The sequence below is a fragment of the Brachyistius frenatus genome, unplaced genomic scaffold (assembly GCF_029030835.1).
Source record: "Brachyistius frenatus isolate BFR_SWC_R1_liver_20210118 unplaced genomic scaffold, ASM2903083v1 Contig_13, whole genome shotgun sequence".
Lineage (NCBI taxonomy): Eukaryota > Metazoa > Chordata > Actinopteri > Embiotocidae > Brachyistius > Brachyistius frenatus.
The window spans coordinates 6076965-6089513 of NW_027210612.1; the positions used below are offsets into that span (position 1 = coordinate 6076965).

At 42.7% G+C, this 12549-nt stretch overlaps 1 protein-coding gene across 10 annotated transcripts in view; it reads left to right on the forward strand.

Annotated features, from left to right (window-relative positions):
* Positions 1-12549, forward strand: part of cep170aa (centrosomal protein 170Aa) — a 39712-nt gene that overhangs the window by 17061 nt on the left and 10102 nt on the right. For all 10 annotated transcript variants that reach the window (XM_069692929.1, XM_069692934.1, XM_069692931.1 and 7 more), the window contains exons 8-12: positions 1286-1423; positions 4717-4887; positions 5323-5628; positions 10464-10820; positions 11068-11357. In XM_069692929.1, the coding sequence (XP_069549030.1) occupies positions 1286-1423; positions 4717-4887; positions 5323-5628; positions 10464-10820; positions 11068-11357 (1262 nt within the window). The remainder of the gene's footprint in view (positions 1-1285; positions 1424-4716; positions 4888-5322; positions 5629-10463; positions 10821-11067; positions 11358-12549) is intronic.

Genomic DNA, 12549 nt, shown 5'->3' on the forward strand with positions numbered 1-12549 from the left:
TGTTAAAGCATTTTATGGTGGATTTCTCCTCGAAGAAAATGTTTTTCTAACAAATATTGGGAAATAAGTGTGGTGGGGTTTTATCTCAGGCCAGCAGGGGGTGGACCGGGCCACCAGGAAAAAGGCTTTAACCAACACACTAGCATGCTGTCACTCTGATCTATCATAAAGGCAGTTTAGGACTGAGGGTGTCCCTAATAATTATCATCAGTGGACATGCTGGGGTACTAGCAGGGGTCCTGGTTAATCTCCAGATGTTGAAACAAGGCCACATGGGGCTTGAATTTCTGCACAGATTAAGCATTAACAAGGTCAGAGTGCCTGCATAGTGCAAACCCATATGCCAGTTCTACTTTCTTAAAATACAGTAAGATTTGCAGCCACGAACATACATTTACACATTTGAACCCAAAGAAGCAACCACACACATGCAATGTTGCATCTCGCCCCATTTGCCACTCATTGTTTTAATGACATTCTCCCTGCGGTTCTGAGGATGTAATCCTGCAGTGTTACTGCTGTAATACCAGGCCTCACCCAGATATTATACCTCATGGCAAACATACATTCAGCAGCTTTTATATAAAAAGGGCCCTACTTAGTGCGTGCAGCTTGGCACAGAGCATCTATACTTAGCTGGATATACTGTGATCAAACGTACACGGCTCAGGATAAGGGGTAGTTAAAGGAAAAGAAGGTAAAAAAGGGAGAAAAGAGTAGAAAGAAATTAACACTGGATGAGGCTCTCTCTGACACAGTGGTCTAAGATACAACATGCTGATTCAAATCAGGCCAAAGAACTTTGTTACATGTTATTTCCTTCTCCCTACTGTTTCCTCTCACTTCTTTACTCAGTTTATAAAATCAGTTACCACAGGATGCTTGTCCCATGTCAGCGTTCATTCCGATGAGGCCAGAGAGGCAAACGGAAAGTCCCTCTTTGATTTACACGCTTATGTCTGAGAGAGAGAGATACAGAGGGAGACAGAGAGCATGATAGAGCGTTCACATGTGTGTCCATCCTGCTTGCTGAACTTCTGAAAATAGGTCAGCAGTGCAAGACCCGACCAGAGAGGAATTAATACAAACACACACACACATACAAGGAGCGGCTGGGTTAACGATGTGGCAGCGTGATTCAGTGAGCTGTTTATCTAGACAGTGTGTAAAGTGTAGTGTTTATGCAGTGTGTAAAGTCCATAATAAACACTTATTTTGACAGACATTAAAATGTGCACTTTCTGCAAGGCATTGTTGAAATGTGTCACGTGTGCGTCTGCCCCAGCGGATGTTGCTGCGCTACCTCGCGGGACGCCCCTGTACGGCCAGCCGTCATGGTGGGGGGATGGGGATGCAGATGATGAGAATTCCTTCAAACAAGAAACCAAGTCGTCCTCGAAGAAACATGACAGCTCCACGTCAGGTAGGAAGCTGTGAAATTTTGAGTGATTCTAGACTTCACATCACACACACATCACCATCTCCTTTCCACTGTCACCTACATGTATAGTATAGAAAGTGATAGACATAGCAGTGTACTGTATATGTGCAATGACAGTACCCTATTCCCATAACACGGGTTCTGTAAGATTGAAAGAAAATCTGTTGATTTTCAGTTCATAAAGGGAACTTTATGTACTCTTGGTTTTGGGTTTAGTTTTGGTTTGTAAAATATGTGTGTATTTTGGCTTATTTATATGATTACTTACAGGATTTATACAGAATTGTATGTTAAACTCAAGTTTGTAATTTTATTATTTAAATCTGTATCACTACAAATAGCACATTTCATATTTTGGCCATATTTACAATAGTTTGAAAATGTGTAATGTTTCAAATTGTTCTATATTTTTTTTATATATATTTTCAGCAAAAAGAAAAAAATGAAAATGTTGTATTGTATAGTAGGTATACAGTTTTAAACCTATTGTAACACTATAAACAAACAATATGGTACTTGATAACCCGCAGATAAAATATGCTATTCTTAGCTGATTCATGCCGTGCAGAGTATTTTATCTTGGTAGTGAAATAATAGCTTAATCGTCTAAATGCTCTCTGGCTTGGTTTATTTGCTGTATCTCTGTTGAAGTGGTGATGCCCAGCACGACTGTGTGTTTGCATTCGTAACAATGTGCATCCAAAGTGTACACAAAGGCTTTTTTCAGAGCCTGTATGTATGTGTGTTTGCATACAATATGTGTTGTGTATAGTGACCGTTAGACCGGGGGGATCCCGTCAACTGGTAGCGGGTAGTCAGAGTAACAGGATTAGAGGCTCCACCAATAGTGGAACAGCTCGGTGATGCAAAATTAGTCTATGCCAGGCTGGTTTAGTGAAGTCAGAAGGAGTGGGGGGGGAGGTTAACCATAAACAAACATTGGAGCAGACTGAGGCGTCCTCAAATCTCTCACCACATCTGGATGGATTATCTGGCAGCGTCTTCACCAGCCGAAGAGGGAAGACTTTGTTTTCCACCTCTCTTAACGTGTAGTTAGAGATTCTTTCTGTATTATGCCATGCATATTGCTCTGTGGATTTTGAGGATTTTCCTGTTGGAGTCAAATTAGAAAAGTATATTTGGTAAATCTGTTCAAGTTTGGAAGGGTGATTTGAAACCCTAAAAACCCTTCAAAAAAATCAGGCAAATGGGATTGGCTACTTCGGTCATGGACTGCGGTGAGTGGACGGTATTTTGTCATTTTGCAGCATTGACTCAGAACTGAATGTTGTGAAATTTGCTTTGTTTTGTGAAGCACTGTCCTCCAGGGGTGTTGCAATAAATTTATGGTCGGGACATTGACCTCAGCATCAAAAGAAGATCTTATCTGTGCACATGTTTTATAATTAGCGTGAGCTTTTCCTCAATATCTCCTGTACTAAACAGTTTACATCAGATATAGCTGTTAAAGGGGAAATGAAAGAGAGAAAGGTCGGTTTAGAGCAGGAAGCGATTCTGTTTGAGTATGTGTTTTGTTGCATTCATGCCAGTTAAGTTTAGTGTGTGTCCTTTTCTATTTCCCTTTGAATAGACTACGTTGTCAGAGACCCTCCCACCCCCAACCCCCTCCTCCCCTTATGTATTGTCACTCACTCCGATTGGGTTACACCATTGCACCAGCTCCCCCTTTCCTCCCAGCACACAAACATACACACACACACACACACACACACACACACACACACACACACACACACACACACACACACACACACACACACACACACACACACACACACACACACACACACACACACACACACACACACACACGCGCGCGCATTCACACAGTGTCGTCCAAACAGACTGCTCTCTCCTACACTGCAGCAATCATTAGCTAACCACTTGTCTAATTCTCTGGTAAGTATTGCTCTTCAATCCATATACCTTGGCTAAAGGAACTGGTAAAGGGCTTTCAATTTGACTCATAAGAAATGAAAAAGAGAAGTCACTGCAAATGGATTGTTGTTTTACGTTTTTGACAGGCACGACAAAAATCCTGCAGCATATTCAAATTAATTTTTAGCTGTTTAATCTTCACATAAATGTCAATAAACTCATACTTGAAACTTTACTTAACAGAAAAGACCGCTGTAGGTGATTCCCTGATAAGCCATGTGATTTATGGCGACATAGTCACTCTTATACACATCTGTGAGACAGAAGAAGTTTAGTCACTTTACACTGTAGTAACATTATTGTATAAAAAGCTGGATGTCTTTGGTTTTGACTGGTTTGCATGGTATTACTTTTTCCGTTAATTCGTAGGATTTTAAGGATCATTGAACATATTTGATCTCATGTATCTCATGTTTGCTCTCGGTTTAAAGCCATGTTGCAAATCTTCCCTAAATTGCAGAGCAGCTTAAGCTGGCAACCACTGATCATGTCAAAGAGATGTTTTGTCTTATCAGCTAAACCGAGTTGAAGGCAGTGAAGTGTAGTAGAAAAGGAGGCTCTAAATAGAAGAAGATCCTGGATTGTCATTGTCATTGTTTTGGGTTCTTAAGCATCACAATAATATTTTAACAATGTATAATTCATGAGAAATTTGCTCGCTGTTTTATTTACTTGTGATTATATGATACAAAGACAGTTTGTGTTTCTTCTTTCTATTTGTCGATTGCCATATGCTCCCTACATTTGCTCCCCAACACCAAGCAGATGGCCCCTCTAATTTCTGATGGTATCATTTATCATATTTAGATCCCAGAGAAGCTCTGTTTGTTAACATGAACAAATGAGAAAATAAGTGCTCCATATTGTCAATGCCTAAAATTAGGTTTTTAAAGAGCTGTACCGTCACTTTTTGTCTCGAGTGACAGAGTGAAAAAGTGAGACAGAACATATATGTTCAGCCTCCGTACACACAAATGAAGAACAAACTCTAATGAAACTGGTCCATATGGAGGTCAGCTGGAACTTTCACTTTCAGTTCTTTGCACAGTCAAAACCAGTATTCATGTATGACTCTGCAGCATTGGAATATTATGTTATTAAACTAACAAATGTCTTTCTTATACTAAAGATAAATGCTGTGACAGCACTTCTATGTGTTATGGGAGTTTATACTGTTTTGTTTTGCCAGTCAAACACATCTGTTTTGTATAGCCCAGTTAAATTTAGATAGCTATAACCAGATTTCTTTGAGATCACAAACATCAGCATTTTGATCATGAATCTTTGTAACGTCTCTTTGTGTTTCCCAAACTCAGAGAGCAAAGAGGCCCGTCGAGCTAAAGAGGACAGCCTTCATGCGTCCGCTGGCCACGATTCCAGTTACTTTGAGATCCCTACCAAGGAGGGTCACATGGCCAATAACGGCATTCATGAGATCCCCACCAAGGACACAGAGGGCGCCGCCGCCCACAGCCACGCCGCTGGAGGTGAAGTATACATTCAATTTACTCAAATTTCTCATAAATACAAGTACCTGTTTGTTTTGCGTTTTTAAAGGAAAATAGTTTACATTTAAGACTTTATAAATTAAGCAAAGATTATTAAATCACTACTACAATAATTTATGACATTACTAAAGTTAGTTGTGTACTATATTTACATTGTAACTTTTAAGTGCCTTTAAATTAAACGTGAGAAATCCTTTAATGGCAGAAAGAAGCAAAACAGCAAGTAGTCACTGTCTTGTGCAAACTGAGTGGGTTCATCATATTTCTATAAATATAAATGTACTGTATATTTCCATAATTTGATTATAGCTTGAAGTCACATTTACACATCCAATTATTAAAAGTGCTTCAGTAAGCAACCTTATATTTAGCACTGACTGGCGCTGTAATAAAAGTGCAACGTCCGCTCCACAGCTCAAGGTCACGCCTCCTTCACCATCGAGTTTGACAACACTTCTCCAGGGAAGGTCACCATTAAAGACCATGTGTCAAAGTTCACACCCGACCACCACAGGTCTCGCTCCAAGAAGAGTGGAGCAGGAAGTGGAGGCGCAGGAGGGAGGGACTTGAGCACACTACAAGCCGCTATGATGGCGTCTGAGAGCAAGGTGGCTGATTGGCTGGCTCAAAATGACCCCACTCTGGTGCGCAGCGAGTTGACGGAGGACGACAGCAAGAGCATCAAGAGCGACGTGCCAGTTCATCTGAAAAGACTGAAAGGTGGAAGTTGTTTTCTGTTCAATTTTCCCTCTGGGTTGTGCTTTTTACCTAACACCATTTTTGATCCTAACTACACAAAAGATTCTTATTTACTTTCTGCAATAATATTCTGTCATAAGCTATCAGTTATTTGACCAGAATAAATATTATACTACTAGTCTTATACTTACATTTTTCACAGTTTTTGGTTAGTCTTTTATCATACTTGGTGAGAAGTGGGTTGATTCTTTGCCAGACGTTGTTGGCAGTTGTAACCAAGCAGGAGGATTAGCAGCAAGCACAAAGACACATTTAAACCCGTCTACTGTTTTCCTGCTCTGACAGCCAATGACAAGGCTTAGCATGAGTAGCGCAAGTACAGCACCCGCCTTGAATTTCACTTTTCCACCATTTCGAGAAATATTATCCAGAAGTGGCTTTTGGTGTGATTTCTTCTTTTGTATTGTCATTGTGGGCATCTACAGTAAATGTTTCCTGTTCATGTCTGTGGGCTTCTTGCTATGTATTTTTGGGGTAAGGTTTGAGAATGCTGAGATTGTGAATTTTCTGTGTGTTTCTTTGTTCCCTTTACCTGCAAGCAGCCAACTGCTGAGTTGGCTCCTGCTGCCTGGGGTTTATCCCAGAATGGGACAGACTAGGCGAGGCTATGCTACGCTTTGTGCTGCCAGTAAAGAGAGTGTAGGTTTGATGCTATGCTGGGCTATTGGAGACTACACGGTGGTCATGAATCAATTAAAATGGAGGCCAATTTATGATGCTGTTGACATGGAAGACGGGGTGGGCAGATAGGAGCTGATGAAAATGGGAATCGGTGATGCAGAAGTGGAAGGCAGGGAAGCTAATTCATTAGATGGCGTTACTACAACATGCATGTCAACTGCTGCCAGAATGGCTGACCTAATGGATGATTATGTTACTAACCAACTGACTGGTTGAGTTTTTACAGTCTTGGACACTGCGGTCTTTCTAGCTGAAGATGTGGCTGAAGAGCAAGGAAAAGACTGTGGTGGTGACAAGAGTTAAAGGAAAGAATAACTGAGGAAGATGGAGAAAAGAAGGGATGAAAATCAGGGTAGAGCGAGCAGAAGAGAGAGGGAGAGGGCAAAGAGGGATGAATATAGGGTTGGTGGACAGTCGTCCATTGATGATGGCTGTGGACATGTGACGTGTGAAAAAGCTGGTACGTTGGGGAGAAGGATAAGAGGGCGAGGAAGCTGGAAAAACTTCATTGTAGCACTGAGAGCAGTATTTGCAACAATAGCAGCCAGGTGACTGGACAGAGAAAGGCAAAAAGGAGAGAGAGAGAGAGAGAGAGAGAGAGAGAGAGAGAGAGAGAGAGAGAGAGAGAGAGAGAGAGAGAGAGAGAGGCTTGTTGTGTGGACTGCAGTAAAAGCAGAAAGGGAGGTGGCAAAGAAAGAGAGAGCAGCTTTTGGTCCATAGTTGTTATAGTAACCGTGATGCAAAGGATGGCAGGAAAAGAGATGATTTAGATATGCATTTCCAAAGATCAAAAACTGTGCAATGAACATCTGTTTGTTTGAATGAAGGCTGCAGAGCATGTGTGACAAACGCCTTTCATTGCTGACGGAGGGCATGTGTGAAACATGGGCTGCTCACACGTGGATTTGTGTGGCTGAGATTCGTCACGTCTGCGTCTGCTGCATGTGCATGCTCCAAACATGCCCAGAGCTAATCTGCAGGCGAGCAGTGCAGCATGTGTGAGGAGAGGCATGTGCGTTGGGTGTGTCAGAGGTGCTCTCGGCAGAGAGAGAGAGAGAGAGAGAGAGAGAGAGAGCGGCAGAGGTTTAGCAAGGAAATGGAGAGGAGGCTACTGAGCCAAAGCGTTTGATTTGTCAGCATCAAGGTGAGTCTTTCTCTTTTTGCTGTAAGGAGCCATTTACAGGATACATCTTCATCGGTTATTCGGAGTATTAATGCCATGTGTGCATCACTGTAGCATCAGAAAATGTGTCCATTTCCTTGCAAGATGGGATTCTTTACAGTGTCAGTGTCAATATTATGTAAACGGCAAGATTCTTTTTTGTGATTTGGATCCATGGGGACTCTTCATATATTATTAATGATAATAATTTGCAGTAGCAGAAAAAGCCGAACAGATACACAAGGGTTGAATTTTAATTCTGTATGTGTGCTGCACCGTCTTATATGCTCACAAACAATACAATCCAGTGTGTGCTTGGGGTTGCATGTTTGCTTGTCTGTCTGTCTGTCTGTCTGTGTGCACGCATGTAAAGTAAGTACATGCTGGGACGGGTGCTCAGCTGTGTGTGTGTGTGTGTGTGTGTGCGTGCGTGCGTGTCTGTGTGTGTGTGTGTGCGTGCACGTGCAGAGCCAGCGGCAGAGGCCAGCTTCACTGTGAGTCATGGTGGGGCGAGCGGGACGGAGCACTGGACTCTCAAGACACCTCTGTTCTCCTCTGGCCCTGCCAAGGGCTTCTTTGTCTGGGGCACGCAGCATGAAAGACCTGCCTCTCTCTGTCTGCTTATCTGCTGATCTGCCCGAGCTACTGTGACGCTCTGCTGCTTTCCTTTCTCGCTCCCTCTATGCTTTCTTTTTCTTCTTCTTAATGAAACGTATACTTTATTAAATGTCGAACAGTGATGAAAGACGGGAGAGGTGGAGGAGGTGGATGGTGGAATGTGACAAATGAGCCACGGACTAAGAAATAGGCCCGAAGTGACAGGGTCATTGTGAGGCCCCAACATAGAAACAGTACCTAAAGGGGCACTCCAGCAATTTAATAATGAGCTTCAATTAAGGTGGAGGACTTGTGATAAAAAGATCAATAAAAGAAAGCAGCATAGGACATATTCTCATTTAGTCCCTGCTATGCGTCAGCTCATACAAGGAAAAGACCTCATTTGTTGAACAGGTTTACTGTTGTAAACTATGACATCAAGTTTATTCTCTCAGACTTCACAAAGTTTCTCCAGAGACACAGAAGACATTATACAACTGCTTTTATAGGATGAGTACTAACAAACAAGTAAACTGATCGTCATCAGTATAGAGCTCCTTTCCATACGCAGAATCAATATGGGATATGGGATATGTGATAGCGATCTGTCGCTTCTGTCTAAGTTGGGCCAGTGTCACGTCTTGACAGTTGCTACACTAATTTTCCAAAATGTTCATGCAGCACTTTCCACAACTTAACTTTCAGTGGAGATTACAGTAAAGATAAATCTAGTGAAACACAAGTGAAGTGACATCAGAGCACCAGACTGATTCAAAGTCACAGTATGTGCACAGTTCTCCAGCCAAACCACTGTTGTCCATTCAGCCATAGAAGCACATTGTCCACTTTTCTCACTGAGGGCAGTCCACTGGTGCTGCTTGTATACTGTGGCTGTCGTGAAAAACAGCCTGAAGCAAAAACACAATATTTAACAAGAACGTTACAACACTGACATTGCATGTTTTACTTACCTTTACTTACTTTACCTATGTAAAGCAGTTGATTGAAATAGACTTCAGATTATAGAGTAGTGCTTCAGTATGGACCCACGCTGTTGTATATTTTTGAGCACTTATTCATTTCAACAACATATAAACAAAAATATAGTCCTGTGCATTAGTTTATGCACGTGATGCGTGAGGTGTTTTCGGATGGTCATCTCCACCAACAGTCATGTGGCGTTTCCTCTCTGATTCCCTGACTGTTAGCTAGTTAACTGCTTGCTTGGGCTCGGCGGGTTGACTGTGTGACTGGCTGTCAACTTCAATAGCAATATACCATATCATGAGCCTTCTTCTGTCTCTGTTTTTTTTTCTCTCTCTCTCTTCTCCCACTTAATCCAGTTTCTATCCTTTGCCATCCACCCTCTTCTTTTTCCACATCCCCCAACCTCCTTCTGTGCTCAGCCTCCCCTTTTCTTTCCCTTTTCTTCTTTCACCTCCCCTCCTTCTCCATCCCTAAACCCACGCACCCCCCTTCCCCTACCACCACCACCACCACCGCACACACGCACACACACACACACACACACACACACACACACACACACACACACACACACACACACACACACACACACACACACACACACACACACACACACACACACACACACACACACACACAGTCACATCTAGCCTTCCACTCTGCTTCCCCTTCCCCTCCCCCTCAGACTCTCTTACTGCCAGTGGAGTAGGCAGGGCCAGTAGTCGTGTGGGTGGCATGTCTGGATTAGCATGGCACACTGTCTGTCACCGCACAGCTCTGAGAGGACATGCCGGTTCGACCCAGATTGATCAAAATGTAGAAACTGCAGTAAAGTGGTAGGTAAATCAGGCCTTAGGTGATCAGATTCAGGCGACAGCTGAAAGTTCATAGTTTATTTAGGCTGTAATGGCTGTAGCACTTGTTTCTTGTTGTGGTATCCACAAAGGATGTGCTTTCAGGTGGATGTGGTTTTGTGCTGCGGTTTATGTGGGACTTGTCTTTTTTTTCCTCTCCTCTTGGTGGCCTAATTGAAGTGTGAATCTAAACAGACACACATTGTTGTATTGCACAGTACTGCTGTCTTGTGTCTCTATAGATATAAAGCAGCTGTTGTGTGTTGCTATGGAATTGTTGTGTACAAAATGTTATGATATGGATGGAAGAATGTTAGAGTTCCTACAGGTTATCAGCTGATTTAGTTGAACCTACCCCAGGTCAGCTAACAGATACATTTTATTATAATATTAGATGTATTTATACAATCAAAGGTGAAATTCTGTCAAAAATGTTCACACCAGACATTAGTTATTGTTGAATATTAATAATTGTGGTAACTCACCTATGTTCTCTTCTCTTTGTATCCTCACAGGCAGCAAGCATGAGGACGGCACCCAAAGCGACTCTGAGAACGGTGTGGGCCTGCGTTTTGCCAACCGACGTCATGCCCTCGAGGAGCGTCTGAAAGCAGCACACAGCCACGCGGCAGGAGGAGGAGGAGGGGGGGGCAACGTCACAGTGAGCGGGACTAAATCAACTGGCCCCCGCACGGCCTTCATGATCGAGTTCTACGACGAGGAAAACCCTCGCAAGCGCCGGTCGTATTCATTTTCCCAGACTGCCCCTCTGCTGGGGGTAGGAGTTGGCGGAGAGGGACTGTGTCCTCAACCTCCCTCTCACCCCAAGGTGTTCAGCATTTCCACCTCTGCCACCACAGCCTCCGACTCAGGTAATAAAAATGTGATTTCATGTTTTTATACACTCTTTCTGCCAGCAGATTAAATGTTAATTTGCCAGCAGTGCCCTTTAAATACAATGAGACATGATGAGAATGCCTCAGGCACCATTCACATAGAACTTGAACCTGAATGCTCAAAATGCAGATATTACTTTGACTTGTGTTTGTATTGTGATCCTCTGTGACACGCCATCTTTTATTAATAGCTGCATTTCTGCTCTGCCTATGGACCTTCCAGGTAAGGCTCCTGCCCCAATCCCAGCTACAGTGGCTGCAGGTGCCCCGACAGCTGCCCGCGTGCTCCTCAAGCAGCGGTCAGAGGACCAGAGTATCGGTCGGAGCTCCATCAGCACCGGGCTGGCGACCGGAAGCCCCACCAGTCCCAGTGAGGACGCCTCGATCGTGGGTAGAGGAGCGGGGACAGCTGGAGGCGGAGCAGAGGATGACCACAGCGATAAGGGGACCTACACTATCGAACTGGAGAACAGGAACCCGGAGGAAGAGGAGGCCCGGCGCATGATAGACAAGGTAGGAAACCTGCAATATCTAAATTCCAGCACTATAAGATTTTCTTTTGCATTCGTTCTTGTAGTATAAAAGTATGAACAACAGATGAGAAACAGAAAGTTATTCTCTTTTTAATGTTCTGCTACCGAGAGGACAAATAGTTATAGATGAATGCAGTAAACATCACCACCAATCTGCAATTAAAAAGGCAGTTTGGTGACCCTGTCAAACTCAACTCTGCATAATAAAGCTTACCCTTAGAATCAAATTCTCAGCGAAATAGAAAGCCCCACATTTTACTGTTTTCAGTTTCTGTTTCTGTTGTACTTATTATGACATGGATCTAAGACTATTGAGTAATTGTTTCTTTTGCTTTCTGTTAAGACTCCATTAGACTGCAATCTGTCTGATTTGTAATTTATCACTGGCAAAACATTGCCATTATATTTGATTATTGTCTTAAAAGCCACTATAATTTGCTACAAACAGAGCAATTTTTATTTTCTATTCATTCATCATACCAAATGAAATCCCTTTAGAGACAAAGTGCAGTGGTAAAAAATAAATATAATATAGTGCATTACAATGTTTTGTGCATTCAAATAAGGGTTATTTGAAGGATTATTGTTGTTGTTTTTTTCAACTTAATTTTTTTTTTTTTTTTATTCTGATCACCTTAATCATCCCAGAAGTCATGCGAAAACCAAGAACATGCATCTTAGAGCTTTCTTTGACAAATTGTGACTGTAAAAGTGGCAGGTAGAGTGACAAGAGCATCATTTAAACTTACTCAGCACTAACTCTAAAGAAAATAATCTGACAAAACAAACAGACCTGAGCAAGGTTAATCGTCTCTTTATTAACTGCTTCGTTGGCACTTTTAGGGTTAGTGAGTCCTTTGAGACCGCTCGCTGTTTGGCCACTAAAACAAAGCCATTGGCTCTCCGTTGCCTCGCCTGACCACCACTCATCCTCTCGGTCCCATCGGTAAACCTAATGCTTCTGTAATAGCCTGCAGAGACTCGCTCCATTAAGCCCTGTCTTGCTTTATTAAACAATGCTCCTGGGAGACTGAAAAAAACGGCATCAGTTACCTCCTGCCGCGTCTGTCTTGCAGCATCGAGCTCTTTCACGGTCACAGAAAACAGATTCAGGGTGAGATTTACTGCATGAGGCTAAACATAGTGGAAAAGTGAACATTTCTTTCGACCGT